Consider the following 17,563-nt stretch of genomic DNA (forward strand, 5'->3'; position numbering starts at 1 on the left):
TTGGGGCATTGATTGGCTGAGCAGATTTTTTAAAATAGTTTGGGCAGAAACTGCTTCCAGAGCACAAAGATAGTCACTGCATTACTGAAGGTAAGCAATTTTGTGGCTGCTTCCATCTCCTGCAGCAGCCATTTTGTGGCAGTCATATTGCTATGCCTACCAGTGTGTGTCAGAATTCCAAATGTGTCTGCAGGCTCAAAAAGGTTGGGGACCCCTGGTCTAGAACAAAAGTATGTCTTTTAACATACTACTATAATCTGGGGAGAACTTAAGGGCACTACTGGTGGGCCCTGGGGATGTCCCAGTGTCACAGCTGAGCTCCAGACTATACAGATCAGTTCTCCTGGAGAAAATGGCTGCTTTGTAGGATGGGTTCTATGGCATACCCCTCTGAGGTCGTTTCCTTCCCCAAACTATACCTTCCCCAGGCTCCACACCCGTCAAATATCCAGGAATGTCTCAACCCAGAGTTGGCAACCCTGACTAGTTGTTCACCTAGTCCAGCAATTTGTTTCATACAGTGGCTAACCAACAAACAGGGCAAAGGCAGGAAGGCCTTGCCCTGATGTTTCCTCCTAACTCTGGTTTTAAGTTTCCTGCCTCTGAATATTAATGCAGCAAAGCATCTTTTTAGATTACCACGGCTTTTATATTCTGTAACTACTTAGAGCGACACATGAAGTTGCCTTATACCAAGTCAGTTCATTGGTCTTTGAAAGCTATTCTGAGGGGCAGCAGCTCTCTTGGGTCTCAAGCAGAGGGTCTTTCATCCACCGCCTGATTCTTTTCACTGGAAATGCTGAGGGTTGAACCTGAGACCTTCTGTGTACAAAGATGTTCTATCAACAAGCTACAAACCCTGTTTTTTAAGCTTGTTGTTTTGTATGTTTAATATTTTTTGTTACTAAAGCCTTGTGTGTTTTACTGCTTTTTAAAAAGTTCTTATATTTAATGCTAGTTACTTCTGACACTTACAAATCATTTTTGTAACCTGCCTCAGAAACTTTCATGTTGAAGGTTGGCTTAAGAGACTGACTGAACAATACTAACATGATATTTATCATTAAAAGCTTGGGTTTCTGAAGAGGAGATAAGAAACTTCAAGTGGGTTGCATCAGCGCCATTACCATCTTAGCTTTTTTTTTTTTAAAGAGAGTAAGACAGAAAAGCCAACTTTTAAAAGTTAATACTCCTGCCGAAATAGAATTTCCCAGTTACCATTATACAAAATTTGTTTTATTTTACTTTGTATTATGTATGTGATAATACTTTCTGTATATAAATTCTTCCCTTTCCCAAATTTCTGGTAACCCAAATGTTCTTATAAAATTATAGGCAACCGAGTTGGAAAAGAACAAAGTCAAGTCAGATTCTTGCTAAAAGAAGCCTATTGGAAATAATTCTTAGTCACTCTGTACCTGTCCTAAAATTGTCACACCAAGTCCCAGGGAACCGGCACAGTTCTGGCAGGTAGCCAGAAGTCTCAATGAGGCCCAACATAGTGGTTGTGGTTTTGATCTTAAGACAGCTCAGCAAGCAGAAACCTGATGTCCTTTATTTTATAGTTTAGTATCCAAGATAAAGCCTCCTGTGCAAGGCCTAGGTCCCAAGTTACATCAATGGAACCCAGTCTTTCTCCCTCAAAATAAGCCCACATGGGTATTCCCACCTATACTTCTAAGTATTTGGCTGCTCTCTCTTCATCTAAACTCTTCCCAGTCCCAAGTATGGGTTTAACCCCCCCATCTCTACCTTCCAGTCCTGTAGATAGATCAAGATGGGTTGCAGTGTTTGTCTATAGCAGTAGAAAAGAGCAAGAGTCCAGAAGCACCTGTAAGATTAACAAAATTTGTGGTAGGGTATGAGCTTTTGTGAGTGACAGCTGGTATCTGAAGAAGTGAGCTGTGACTCACAAGAGCTCATCCCTACCACAAATGTTGTTAGTCTTATAGGTTCTACTGGACTCTTGCTCTTTTCTACTGTTTCCAATCCTATAACGATTTTAAACCCTAAACGCTCTTTGGTTTCTTCCCTGGCCGCCCCCCTCCCCCCAATTTAGTTCCATCCTTTGCCTCCTTTCCTTGGTTCCTTTCCTTTCTGAGACCTTTCTCATGCATTCTTCCTTCCTCTGATTTTCACTCCTGTAGATTGCAAGCCTTGGTTGGCACCTCTCTTTGTGTCAGCTGCCAGGGCTCACTTGTGAAGTGCTCGCTGTAGCTGGCTTCTGCCCACACAGTCAGTCTTAAAGGATCAGTGCAGTTTCCTTTCCATCTGTGAACACTCATGGGAATTTGTGTACACCTCTTACGACAACAGAGGCTGAAGCTACCTCAACTAATCCAACCAAACGCTAGTTTCAACTGATTTTAGAAGCTTTTAGCAAGGTGAATTTCCACAGTGCTCCTAGATAACCTCTCTTCTGATGGTTTCAGATGGGTAGCCACATTGGTCGGCAGTCAAAGAGCAAGATCTATAGTTGGTCTTTAATGTGCTCTTTGACCTGGATCTTGTTCCGTTCCAGTGCTTAGAAAACAAGATTTTCAGACTATAAGCTTTCAAGAGTCTTCTTAAGACATTAGTTGGAATAGAGATCCAGAATGAAACTGGTAGAATAATTTTAATTCAGTATATAGAATAATTAAAAAAAACTTAACATAGGGATGTTATCCAACCAGAACCTTAGAAATGGAAGATGAGAGCTCTGGAAAGACACTTCTCAAAGTCTGCATAAAAGGAATGAGAAGGCATCTGAGAGACCAAGCAAACCTTTAAAAAAAGAAGAGAAAGTATTATCCTTCTCTTAAAGGAGCAAAGTAGGATGCTGTCACCACTGATGACTGAAATAAACAGCCATGCACTCCCAAGGGAAGGGCTCAACCTACCAGCTAAACCATCTACGTGTACAGGAAGAGCAAGGTTCCTTTGTTGGACGGACAGAAAAAGGATTAAGATGCTAAACATTTCTTGTTTAGAAAGCGTATGAATGGGAGCAGCAAACAATTTTTATAAATGATAGAATTCATCTAAGGATAGAATATTATCTACAGAAAGCCAAATGCATGATCCTTTATCAACTAAACATCACCTCATTTGCTTCTGCAGAACATCAGATGCCAGTAAATAACTGTTCAAGACAGGAGGATTGTAGCAATCTTTCAAATTGCGACTGCGAAACCCCTTTTTGAAAAGTCTCAATGTGTACCAACACTAATAGAACCTTAATAGAACCTTAATAAGGAGGCATCAACACCGCCCTGTTCTAATATCTATTTAAGAAAAATAACATTTGCATATTTTCTAAACAATAGCAAACATTCACACACACACACACACACACACCCCAATGTCGACATCCCTTTGACATTATGGCAGCAGCAAGTTTCTGGACTTGCATTTTTAATCATGTTAAGCTTTGCACCACTCAACATAAATCAAGCTGATAGTTTTACACCAGTTCTGTGCAGAATTTTATGCAAGCACTTTGAATGTGACAGAAAGCAAGAGGAAGCCAAAATGAAACAGGCATGGGTGGATTTCTTTTATGATTTTGCCCATACTTCCTCTTTTCAGACGAAGCATATATCTTAATGTCCTTGCTGTTCTAACTTCCTCCACAAAGGTGGAGGCATGTGATTAAGGTTAATTAGCAAAAAGACTGCAAATCTTATAGCATATTACTTTAAAACAATTCAGATTTAGGTTGTGCCTGCACTGCTTCCATTGGTTCTGCTCCACAGTGGCAAAATATACAACTCTGATACTCAGTATGGTCATCTTCAGACACCCTGCTGTGGTAACCCCTGCCTTCTGAGATGAGGTGGGTGGCAACCTGAGTGAGGGCCTTCTCAGTTGTGGCACCAAAACTCTGGAACTCTCTCCCCAGGGAGATTAACCTGTCTCCTTCTGTTGCTGTCTTCCACCAGTGGTTGAAGACTTGTTTCACTTGCCCTTCCCTCGCTGAGCCCTCCTCCCTCCCTAATGTTTTAAACTGTTGTTTCTCTCTTTTGTATATATTTTAAGCTCTGGTTTTAAAGATGTATTTATGTGTTGGTTTTACTGGCATTTGAGATTTTAATTTGTATGTTTTAATTCATTAGCTGTCTTGGTGACAGAAAAGCCGGGTAAAAATTCTGCAAAAAAAATTAATATGTATGTATATCTGTTCAGAAGTTTCTCTGCGTTCAATGGTGCTTATTTTCAGGTAAGAGTGCACAGGATTGCACCCCTAATGTCTAAAAGCAGGAGTAGCACAAGAGGACAATATAGCTCCTGCAAAGAAACCAGTACAATCTTTGGAATGGAGCAAGCAACTTCCAGTGACAACCCTGGCTGTACAAGATGGTAGACACAGTGATACAGGTGTGCTCAGGGCAGGTCGAGAGAGAATGAAAGAAATGCGTGTTTTTTGATGGGGGGACACATGATACAACCAGGGTGGCAGGGAAAGGCTTCCAAATGAAAAACTAGAGAAGGCTCCTATGCTTCCCTTTACACAGTCGGAAGAAAACAAAAAGCAAGTTATTATTACATCTAGTCAAGATGAGGAGCAGTAGAAGCATGAATCCCTTTCAAAGCCACACTGTGGCTTGTGTATGCACGACATGTGAAGATTGCATAGATTCCTAAGTGTGGGAATTAAAGATTATGGTCATATTTTAGGTATATTGAAGACAAATTGGAAAGTAAAACTATGGTTTAAACAAGTACTTACTAAACAAGCTCTTAGTAAAAAGAAAGAACCTAACTAGAAAGGCATATAATCATTTACATCCTCAAGAATTTTTGATATATTTAAATGTACCATTTTCCTTCTCTATGCATGCTCACATCACAAACTTGACTCCTTGTATGGAAAACCTGCAATGTTAAACTTTGAAGTTAATTAAAGCAACAGACACTAATTGTTCTAGCATTCTTCGCGACTACACATCACACCGTAGATGTTAAAGCTCTGTGATGTTAAAGCTGTACAAGCCTCAACTTTTAAATGTCCATTTCAGTAAACTTGTCTGGAGCATCAGTTTATACCATGTTGTATTCTAGAACTAAGCAAGTTTTGAAAGCTAATAATTTGGTACAAAGTACCTAGGACAAGAACATATAGAAAAAAATGCATGCCAGATATGTTCATTTTACAAACATGAAAAGAATATAAGAACAGCAACGTTGTAATAGACATTAGATAGCTTCCTTCCTTCACACACAAATGGCAAAGCAATTCAAATGGTCTCTATTAAGACTCGTACAGAATCTCACAAGCATACTAAGTACTGAAATTAAACAAGATCTAAAATCAATGGGTTCAATTATTAAATATCACTGTTGAAACAATCTCTAATTTTAGTAGTAACATTTGATTTCTTACGTAGGAAGCAGTTTACCTTATAAAAATACTAGTTTCTAGAAACAGTGAGACTTGAAAGCTACAAAATGTAGAGAAATGATCTCATAAGCCCAAGTTTACTATATTCATGCTGACCGTTTACTATGGAACAGCCCAGAATGTAAAATACAGAATGTCTGTATTAGACAGACTTTGAAACAAAAGTAATTGTTCTACAACTTTTGATAAACAAGGAGCTCTCTTAGTCCACTCTTTGCCTCAGTGTATCTAGCTCAGTACTGTCTTCCATGACGGGCAGTAGCTCTCTTAATGTCCCAGTCTTGCCAAGTATGACCTTTAACTGGAAATGCCTGCAGCTGAACTTGCAAAGATTGTAAAGACTGCTTTATTAGAGTTATGCCCCCTTTAATGCAACAGAACTAATGTAGTTACATTAGAAAGCTTGGGAAAGTCGATTACTTCCAAAATCCAGTCAAAACCACATCAATAACCTCACAGAGCTGAATCTAAAAAAACCCTGATTAGCTTTGCCTTAAATTGCTGTCCGATAAATAATCCTCACTGTTCTTACCATATATGCTTTTCATTATTTTACAGAAATTAGTATTTTATAATAATACACCCAACACAGTGACAAGAATGAGACTTTAATCAGTTTTAAGTGGAGTTTTAACACTAAGATAAAGGGCTGTTAAACACAATAACAAACGGACATTTGATTTGTATGAGACATTATCCTGTACATGTCATTTTCTTGCTTTGTGTATCCTCAGTGCATAGCATTACACACAGAGCCACTGTTGCACAGCACAATAGTATCTGAAGAGGCTGAATCAGAATAAGGCTGCTTAACAGACATTTTTTTTAGTATATATACTCTATATGAAAACAGACTGAGAATTTTGAACTGGCGGAGTAAAGAGGCAGCTCTACCAAACACTGCAGTTAAAGCCTCCTTTTAGTGCACAGTTCCACCCCCTTCCATCTGCATGCATGACACATTAACAGTATTTTTAAAAGGTAAACGAGGCACTTTGTGGCAACCACAGGCATCGTTAACATATTGCACATTTGCTAGAATTTAAACAAGGAACTGCACACTGGCACCCTAACCTTTATTTCTTCTTGTTTCTTAAAGCTGAAAACAATTGATGCTGTGTGTAAACGTCCCTTAAGTTTACAACTTGTGCCACAGCAAAGAACCTTGGTGCAATTTTATATGACTGCCCTTTAACTACTGTGACGAGCTATTTTAAATGGGGCTACAGATGACTAGGGATGGCACAGGGCCTAAGAGTAAGCTCCTGTCAAAGTGATGCCTTCAAGTAATTTCAGACATGTAAGCGGCTGCACATCCAAGAATTTAAGCACACAGTCCAGAAACTCAAGAAATTACCTACAAGAATGCATTTTCAAGCTAATGAATACTGTCATAAATAAAGTTTTAATCAGGACTCAAACCTTTCAGTCATAGTAATTCTTGCCATGTTCTATAGGGATGGTAGCTGAAATAAAGTATAGGAGAGTATGCATAATATATATTATATATAATATATAATGCCATTTTCCTTTTTCAATGACTATACCATAAAAACGTAAGCAAGGCTTCTCAGAACCACTGACACATTCAAAATCCAAACCCTCATTCAGACCTTCACATTCCAAAAGGAAGAACAACAGTGCAAAAGGCCATTAAACTATTCCCATCTGGCCCTCCCATTTTACACAGTAGAACTGTACAAGATAAAGTTCTATAAGACACCGAACACTGTCAACATCCAAATATTTTAAAGCACAAACTTTTTAGTTGGTTAATGTGGTTTTCAAATTGTTTGTCAAAATTCAGGTTAAACTAAAATCACAGATAAAGAGTCTATGGTGATTTGATAGTCAACTCTTGCCAATCCGTTTCATCTATGGAATCGTGTAATGGGATCAAAATAAGCCTCAACATTAGCTTTGTAAAAGGTTCACATTATGGATGAAAGCTATTATCCTGTGTAGTTATACACAACTCCCACTAAAGTCAGTATGATCTTACAGGCACGCAACTACAACACAGGATTTAGAAAAGGGAGCAAAATTCACCAATGAATGTGGGAGCATGCTGCCCCTCTGTTTAGCATTCAGTCCGAGTTCTGCCTTGACAAGTTATGATTTATACCCTATTTATTAATGCTAGTGGACTGGGCAATAAGGATTCCAAATTCATTTAATTAAGAGGGACCACTGCTGATGAACAAACTTAATGCCAATAAACACAAGGGATTTTACACTATGAAGCTTCAAAAAGCAATTGTTTGAGACAGAGTATGTGTGTTTTAAGAAAAGTCTACAACAAAAGCTGTAGTCTTCTTTTTCCATCCACAGCTGGGGACACATCAACTAATGCACAAACTATAGTTTAGGCCCATTTCTGGTAGACAGCCTCCACATTTGTATGGTTAAGTCATTGTTACTGTGTTTCATATGTATCCGCGTTGGTTTCATATCCCTTCATTTTTTTTAATCTTAAGATGTTGTGGAAGGTTCATTCCTGTACCCCTAACACAGAACCACTCCCTCTAGCTGCCTTTTCTAGCACCAATTACGCTTAAAAAATAAAAAAAAATGCACAAACAACAAGCAGTGACAGCGGCGATTCCTCAAATGTCCAGGATTTATTACTGTAGCATGCTGAAGAGGTGCATGTAAGTAAGCTGGAAATGGTACACAGTCCAGGGTCCAGCACAAAACATTCCTTTCTGAGCTTCTCTTTCCACTCTCCTATCCATATTACATGCATTCAAATGTAGTAAAACCCCATTACTTCTCCAAGCCAACTGCAGACTTATCTGTTGCCACGTAAGTGCAAAGAAAGGGGCAGGATGTGAACCTGTGTATTAGAAAGAGCTTTACAGCAACTTCAGTTGATGACAGAACACAAAAGGAAAATTCCTACGTATACACATCAGATCTGTCTCCACTTTTATAAAACTGGAATCAAATGGGAAAGTGCCATCTTTATGTTTTCCTAATTGAAATTTAAATGTCCTCTTGACACAAAAAGGTATATACATAACATAGCTACGTAACCTTTTTTTTCCTCAACTGGACAACAAGTGTCAAGCCCGGCGGCTTCATAGGGCAAAATGAGATTGGTCAGGAAGGTTCCTACAACTGATAATTGTGACACAGTGTCCTATTGCCATTTCAAAAGGTCCATAGTTCAGTTTATTCAAGTTTTCTTCTTTGTGGTGTTTTTTCCCAAATTAAAAAAAATATTCAGACTTTTGTAATCTGTGTATGCTGATCTTCATCAAAAGGTTCATTCTCTGGATCAGAGTCAGTTGTGTCAGAATACCTATAATGATCAGGTTCATTATCACTAACGTCCGGTGTTACTGACGTTGAGCTGCTTGCTTCTGCATTCGATGGCTCCTCTACCGTTTTTGTGAAAAATAGCTTCACCTAGAAAAAGAGGATGATTGCAGAAATAAGTATTTATCTGCTGGAAACAGAAAAAGAGGGATCTTCTCATATTTCATAATATGAAATATTGCTAATAATTGCTAAAATTTGATATTACTTTGTCTGTATACAATGTTTCTATTAAAGGAACACTACGGATTAAAACCTAAGAAAGTGCAAAGCAGAGAAGCAGGTACAACCAATATATGAATAAATGAAGGCCTTCAAGGCAGCAAAAATTTAAAGCTTATTATTGCTGACAACATTTCCTCTACAGTGATCCAACAGCTTATGCAGCAAAGGCTCCACATATTTGGCTACTTCACATTTTTTTTAAGTTGTCCTTTTCATTTTTCATGTTTCATTTTTACTGACATTTTTAGGATCCAGCCAATAGTTATTCCTATTAGCAGAATACCATGCTCACCAAAACAAAGAGGAGTTCCCCTCCCCTCTCTAATTCTCAACATGGCTAAAGCTGTGAATACTCAAATCCCAAAACTGGAGGCATAAACAGAATGACAGATCTTTCTACAAACCTAAGAACACCAGGTTTGCAGAAAAAACTGAAATCTTAAAAAAAAAAAACCCACCTGGGGGTTAATCCCCCCCTCCCCCAAAATAATAGAAGCAGCACCTGCAGCTTTAAGGAACTAATGCCCTCAGTAGCTGTTGCTGAACAACCACAACAATATTGCCAGCTGAAGCCTTGATGTCTATCAATAAAAGAGAGAGGGAGAGTAGGGCTCCCAGAGAGGGAGGACTCACTGGGGCTAGGCCTGGCAGCAAACACCAGGAGATTTGATACCATGCTACTTGCGTGTAATTTAGTGATTAGTGTTTCAGATTAAGATCCTGCAAGATCCAGGCTCAAATCCCCAGTCCACCTAACCTACTTTATAGGGCTGTTGTCAGCATAAAAGAGGAGAACAATAAAAGCTGATTTGGTTTCTCATTGTAGTGAAAGGTGGGGTACGTTTGACATAAATAAATCCAGCTAAAGATGGGGGCAAATAAAAGACAAGTTGGTGGGTGGGTGGAAAGAAGGAAATGGAAATGTTAAGGATATGGGGACTACTAGGAGGAAAGAAATAGTGTGGGGAGGGAGATACAGAGGGAAGTGAAGTACCCCTCTGCAAGTCCTTGCAGATTCCCCATCATACAACTGGGCCCAGCCCAGTAGGCACCACACAACTTGGTCCAGCCTGGTAGCTGGTATCACACAACTGAGCCAGACTTTTCCTGGGGAAAGACTACCAGGAAGGGGGGGGAGGCTAAAGACAAGGGGACAGATAAAGGTAGGTTGGGATGTGTGGGAAGGATAGAAGGAAGCAGTAAAAGGGGAGAGCCTTTGGAGGTGGCTTTCAAGAAAGAGAAAGATGTAATATTGGGGGAAGGGAAAATGATATGTTCTCTGCAAATCCTTGCAGGCCCCCTGCATGTATGTGTGCGTGTGCGTGCGCACGCACACACACCAGACTTATGAAGTGGAACAATAAAAAGCAGATAAATGCCAAATTCTTCTAATTCTTTCTCACATACTAAACTTAGTGTTTCTTTTTTACTGATTTTTGGTAGAATCCAAAGGAAGCTGAAACCTGTTAAGGAGGAACCTCGTCAAATCAGGGGCAATAGATAGAACTTTGCATAATATAGTTAATATGAAAAAGCTGTGTGCTTCATCCAGCTCTGTATTTTTGTTGCAATGCATACACAGGAAAATATAAATGCAATGGAGAATCTTGTGTTTCAGCAGGCTTAATATACACCACAGTTGAACATAAAATTAATTCTCTTAAATCTGAACCTCTTCACATACCACTTTACATGCTTCAGGAAAAGTGGTGCATAAATATTTTAAATAAATACAATAATTTTATAGTAAGTGACATTCATTACTAATTTATCAAGCATGTACTGAAGGCATACAGTAAATTACTTCTATTTTACAAAGTATAGCATACTTCAAATCACTAAGCACACTTGAAGCTCTATTAGGGGAAGGCTTTGAAAATACTTACCTTAAAGTTTGGAGAGAAGTAACGATTTGCCTTGTCTTTATTTGCCTTGTCTAAATCATTTTTTGTTAGTGTAAGTATTAGATATTCCTTGTCATTATCTGAGCGCTCTGTACTGAAAATGCCATCAAGTTCCTGATCTCCAAGAAGACTTCCATTTTCTACTTTATCAGAATTTTCTTCTGGTCCTGGTATGAAGAATGTATTTACCCAAAAATGAAACATTTTGTCCTAAGAGAGGAGAAAAAGCAGAAGCATATTATTATACCCCCAACTGTGATTTTTGTGATGAGAATGGCATAAGACAACTCCAGTGGTACAGAATCCAATGATGCAAGTGACCTCAGTGTAGTTTTAAAAGATTTACCATAAACGTCACACACAACTATCTTGGTATAGAAGGCATACTTCCCTAATCTGTTACTCATTCTGCACAACCCCTGATGTATCTATCTAGTGCTGTCAAATGTTCAAGGCAAACTGTATGGCTAGATTAGGCATAACTATTCATGGCAATGATTGATGAGAAGCGGTAGTTCTTCTCACCAATACTTGGACCTAAAATTCACCATAGGGAGGAAATACTGTGACTGCAATATTGACAGTATACAGCCATATAGACAGGTCTCATTAATAAATATTTAGACTTAGGCTGCACATCTTCTATTTTTGATTTGATAGTTTCCCGTAAGAAATTATGACCCAGCAAGCTGAAAAGAAAGATCCTGCTTGTCATTAGTGTAAGGCAGGTGTTGAAGGTTGCCAGAGAAAAATAATTTAAAGTTAAAGATCATCTAATCAAATATGTATGTAAAGTGCTGTTAAGTAGCAGCTGACTGATGATGACCCCAGAGGGTTTTCAAGGCAAGAGATGAGCACAGGTGGTATGCCACTGCCTGCCTCTGCATAGCAACGCTGGACTTGCTTGGTGGTTTAGCTCAGGTTAGTCTAAACTATTCCAGCACCTATATAACATTTGACACTAAGTTGCTACTGACTCATGGTGACTCCCTCATGGGGTTTTCAAGCCAAGAGATGAGCAGTGGTGGTTTTCCAATCTTCCTCAGTGGTTGCCCATCCTGGCTTAGCTTTCAAGCTCTGACAAGATCAGGTTAGTCTGGGATATGAGAGCTGCTACTCTGAACAAATAGCTGGAAATAAATCTTTTAAATAAACATCTTTCTGTACTGCTGTACAAGATATATACAGCAAATCCATTGAGAGAAGATGTGAGAGGAAGTTTCCCTTTATGTTCTTATGTAGCTAATTCGCTCCTCCCCAGACAACAAAAATGAATGAACATTTCTTGTTCCTAATTTTAAAGGATTGTAAAAGAATTTGAAGTGCTTCTCTTTACAAATATCTGGGTAAACTCTACCAAAAGCTGTTTAAAAAGGTCATATAGGCAAACCAATACTGTTCCAGACAACTCGGACAGAAAGGGATTCAAGTAACTGCACCTTTGTGATGTATAGGGCTTATGTATACTGCTTTTCTAACTAGAAAATACGCACAAGACTGGTGTTTGTAATATAAGCATGATATTTATATGGCTAGCAAGACTGAACCTCTAGAGACAAGTACTTTTGCAGACCAATATAAAGCAAGTATGTTTCAAAGAAGTTACTGATGTTGAATAAAGAGAATATTGCGGCCAGTAGAGGGCCTACTTTAACCATTACCCTACCAAAGCTGATTTCCACTGTGAAGAACAAAAGTTCGCAAGGACAGAGGGCGGGAAATGAACCACGATCATCAGGACAACAAGATATTTCTACAACTGTCATAAGCAATACAGTTTGATTACCTTCTAGAAAAGCTATTGCTTTCTTTTCCATTTAATCTTCAACAGGATGTTTCCACTGTTTAGTTACCTACTTTATTCCTATCCATGCCACCCAAATGCAGAAGTTTTTCATCCTTTTGAAAACAGGTTGATTTTTAAATTTGTACAGAGACTCTATATTGTGCCATGGAATGGGTATGTCAGAGAAGCAATTAAACTGTACGTTTTTCTTAATTTTTTAAAAATAGAATGTCATTCCTTTTTGTATCATAATGTTTTGTATCTTTTTAAAACAAGCTTTCTACACCTACGTTTCCCACAAGGCAAGAGTAGATTTTGAAAGAAAATTAATTTAAGCAGTTAATAAATTATCAAAGGGTTTATCATATTCACAGAGAAATTAGGTGACTGCAATACTTAACATGGATTTTTTTTAGTTGCAAGGAGTTTCATAAAATACCTTTTACATACACAATTTAACAGCTGCAAAAATTACAACACAATCCTGTTATCTTTAGTGGACTTGCTCACAGGGAAGGGTGCATTAGATTAGTCTTAATTCAACTAAGCTAATTAAAAATCTCCTGATAAATTAAAAAGGTGATTCTAAGTATTATTAAAATTATTTTTTAAATCTTTAGAAATGGCTTCTTTCCCACACAGGAAGCAGTGCTTCTAAGATGATGCCTGCTACAACACAGGCATGCATCATCTAAAATTAATTTCAGAACTACTGGTTTTACTTCTATGCAAATTTTAATTAATAGATGAATCAAGATAATAGATTAAATCAATTAAACTAAGAGTTCATTACAAGCCTATGGTTTGCATTCATAAAAATATCTTTCTTTCAACAATATCCTTCAAAACTGCAAAACTGCCCATTCTCAAATGCTCCAAACCTCACTGTATTGTAATAATCTCTCAGACCAATCTGTAAACTTACACATGACAGAGGACATTCATGCTTGCTTAGGGGAGTTCACCATGCACAGTCAATGTCTTTAGGCTCCAGCCTGCAACCTTATTTCATAAATAATGACTTAATGCAGTGAACTGAGTGAAACTGACTCCAGAGAAAGTCTGGAGTAATAATGGGTGGCAGGCTTTATAACTGTAGAGGAAATGGGCTTGCTGACAGAGTTTGGCCTTCTCTGTTTACTCAGAGCCAGGCTAGGTGCAATAGCAGCAGTCATGGTTGATTTATTCTCATCTGGTGCTCCACCCTAACACCCCTTAATTTACTACCCAAATCTCCTTTTCCCAAATGATACCAGAAAAGAGCTGGGCAAAAAGTGCCTGGAGTGATACAACATGGATGGGTGTGCAGGGGTGGGGTGGGGACAGACTTAGCCATGCACCTCTTGACATTAACATTGTACACAAAACACACCATCCTACTTTACACACCAAGAGGACAGACTTATAAAGCCCCCCTCCTTGCCCTTGCATCTCATTTGGACTTGCAGCCTTGAAGAATTTGTGTGAATGCTGCAGCGCTTGGCCCTTTCCATCCCAGGAATGTCTGGAAGAACATCTTACCAACTGCATCTAGTCAAAAAGTCTCAGTCCTTTCAGAACTGGGCCATTATGCATGCCTTCATAAGATTACACTGAAATCCTTAACAGACTTAATCTACTTTAAACCCACTGAAATCAATGGGTGTAGACTTGAGTAACTCTGTTTAGGATTTCACTGTTACAGTTATAAGCAAGGGATTCTCAAGGAGTCTGTCCCTCTAAAAACTGTCTATCCATCTCACTTCCCAACTTTCATAGAAATGTGACTTGTGCCTCCTACGATAATTTGTCAGAATGTGTAAATCCACCCATTTAGAACTAAGGAAAATGACAAACATGAACATCTCTGATTAGAAGACAAACCTTTTTCAACATTTTGTTTTGTTTATGGAAGAATTCCACCTTGATATCACCACAAACTGGCAATGGCTGAGGGAATTCAAAGTACATGTATTTATCTCCACGTCTTGTGGGTCCTGAAGAGGAGGTGAATATCTTTACCTTAAGCTGGTAGACCACAAACTGAGGATCTATATGACAAAAACAGTAATTTCATAATAAGCAGTTTAAATTAAGTTCAACAATCACAGCTAAACAACTTACTGCAAAGTATTAATAAATGTTTCTCAGTAATAACCACTATATTTAGGTATGTTGTTTAGGTATGCCAACATTTCTATATTACATATTAAGCTGTTAGTCATGAATAGCAGAATTCAGTATTTTCAGATCAAATCTGCACTAGATAACTGAAAACTTCCTACAGAACATTTTTGTGCTCCGTTTGATCATTTAAATGATCAAACGGAGCACAAAAATCTGGTAGCAATGGATCACTAGTAGATTAGTGCAAAAACTAACTAGTATACACAAATGTTTTATGCAACTACAGGCTTGACACAAATACATACTGTTGCAGGCAAGATTAAATTTTACTAAGTATACCCATCCTGTATTTTTAATTCTAAAGTAATTACCCTATTATCAGTGCAATCAGAAGAAAAGTCACTTCAGTCTAAACCCACTGAAAACAATGTGCTTGTACTGGATTAACTCTGTTTAGGATTGCACTGTTAGTGTATCATTTGATGTCAAATATTTAGGGGCCAGAAAAATACAGGCCTCAGAAACAGCATTTTGATGCCATGAATGGAAGATACAAAAGTATCTCACCTTTGGAATACACCAAGATATTCGGGGGTGGGGGGGGACCAGAACTAAAATCACTGAAGTCTCTTACACAAAATATAGAATGGCAATTGCATAATTCATCCCAATACATGAAATGGACTGGAAAGCATAAACCATTAAATGGATGGATAGAAGCAATGATGTTTCTCAGAGCACCCATGTAGCTTAAAAAATGGAACTCAACTGTCACCTAAAATAAAGACGTTAAAGCCTTGGCTACCATCATAATTAAGGTGGTTACCTAACAAGGACATTTATAGTATGTTGTCAGAGTCTTCAAAATTAACACAAAAATCTAGTACCTACTTCCTCTGCTACAAATGAGGAAGTTCTAATAGTTTTAGACGTCAGCAACTGTGGCAACATGCAATATACATTTTATTACAGTGCATGCCATAAGGGGACAGGAATAAACCCACATGTAAGTATATGGCAACATCCAGACCTAATTTTAGAAACTAAATATTCTTGGACACATAAAGAGTGTTTTAGGTGATTTTTTCCAACTTTAGTATAATAACGATATATACTAACTGTTTTGAATAGATTCAAAGTACTAGTTTCAAAGTGACTCCCTAGTTTTATCGCATCTGCAGTGGATACAGCAGAACTATACAGCTAGTAAGACGAGTATCTCTGGATAAGCACACTATTCTTACTATGTAAGCATTACATCCAAGATGTAAGATACTATATCTGGGACTGGACCTGACGCTTTAATGCATGCACAGAACACCACTGACCTACTGCCCCTCCAGCCTTGTTCAACAAAAGGAATCACATTGTCGTTGTAGAATAGCCTTAAATTAGTAAAATTCTCATTCTACTTTACGATCCTCCTAGGCCAGTTCTGACACTTTTTTACCGGGGGGTGGGGTGGGTTGACTGAGTTAAATCATCAACTCTTACCACACTACAGATGATTGCCATGGTGCCAAGTTATCTACAGTATCTAGCAGAATTCAGCAGGTGTGCATGTTGCAATCCATAGAGTGCTGGGTCAAAGAGACCAGGATTCAAATCCCTATTCAAACACTCATTGAGTAACTTTAGGCCTGTTTCTCTCTCAGCCTAACCTACTTAACAAGATAATTTGGAAAAGTCATTAAGGCCAGAATTGTCTACTGTGACTATCAACAACATATCTGTCTGGTCAAAGCTTCCTTCAGTGTCCCTTGTACTGGAGCGCTAGGGCTACAAAGCATTAGAGATAAGGGGTATTTCTCAGTTCACTCACAGCCCTGCCATCCAACCCGCATCCTCTCTCTAAGTTGTCAGAGAGGACTCTGGCATGTCCTCCTAGCAGGTCATTCTGTCCTCTTTTTAACTAGGGAGCTACAAGGTGGTTGGTCTCAGGAATTCCAAGCCTAGCCCTGCTCTTTTTCCCCTCTGCCCTGCTCTGAGCCTACTAGCTGGCTGAGGCACATGCAGGCTGCTGCAGTGCTGCACGCTCCCCCCCCCCCCCACACACACTCAGGGGCACCATGGCCCACTGCAGAGCAGTGTGGCCAGTCCAATGGGCTGTACCAATTGCTGCCTGCCCCGTCAGTCCCCTAGCTGTCCCTGTCCTGGCCACCACTATTGGAACCAAGCAAGGACAAAGGCCGCAAGCATGTCCAGGCAGACCTGCTCTCCTGCTTGCCCCCAGGTATGTCCAGGCGTGGGGCATCCAGTCCCAGACAATATTCATTCCAAAGGTCTGGAAGAATTTAAATGGCCTGCAATAGTAAATTTAAACATCTTGGTTGAAAAATTAGTATGGTTTTTATAAGAGTCTAAATATATCAAACTCAGCATTAGGGAATGAGGGTAACTGTCCCCCTTCTTAGTATAGTTATTAGACGATACAGTTTCATGGTATAGGTATTTAAAAATACTTACTGCAAGTGCCGCCACTGAACATTGGAATTGTTTCAAACATCATTTTGTGAAAGAGCAGAGCTACTGGTCTGTAATCCAGTTGGTTTTTTAACAGGTAGCTATAGTAATATACATAGCGCCTCTGACTGGGAATCGTTACTCCCTAAAGAAAGAAAGAAAAAGAAAACTTAGCCCAAGAACATATATTATTTTTAGCATTCTCATAGCTTGTGGTAAGAAACTCATTTTCTTAATTGTTAAAAATTCATTACGGATGTCATTTGTAAGCAGCTACCAATTGCACAATTGTGACGGGTTGAAAAATTTACACACCCCACAACGCCTCAAAATCTAACTGATATAACTCAAAAGAAAGTTTATGCAAAATCCAAA

At 38.8% G+C, this 17,563-nt stretch overlaps 1 protein-coding gene across 1 annotated transcript in view; it reads right to left on the reverse strand.

The window, feature by feature from the left end:
* Nucleotides 1-5,972: 5,972 nt before the first annotated feature.
* The window catches only part of PTEN (phosphatase and tensin homolog), a 66,895-nt gene continuing 55,304 nt past the window's right edge, over nucleotides 5,973-17,563 (reverse strand). Inside the window, exons 6-9 of the mRNA XM_054982959.1 lie at nucleotides 17,192-17,333; nucleotides 14,483-14,649; nucleotides 10,816-11,043; nucleotides 5,973-8,794 (exon numbers count right to left, since the gene is read on the reverse strand). Coding sequence (XP_054838934.1) covers nucleotides 8,609-8,794; nucleotides 10,816-11,043; nucleotides 14,483-14,649; nucleotides 17,192-17,333 — 723 coding nt within the window. The 3' untranslated portion in view covers nucleotides 5,973-8,608. The remainder of the gene's footprint in view (nucleotides 8,795-10,815; nucleotides 11,044-14,482; nucleotides 14,650-17,191; nucleotides 17,334-17,563) is intronic.

Source organism: Eublepharis macularius, chromosome 6 (genome assembly GCF_028583425.1).
Source record: "Eublepharis macularius isolate TG4126 chromosome 6, MPM_Emac_v1.0, whole genome shotgun sequence".
NCBI classification, from domain to species: domain Eukaryota; kingdom Metazoa; phylum Chordata; class Lepidosauria; order Squamata; family Eublepharidae; genus Eublepharis; species Eublepharis macularius.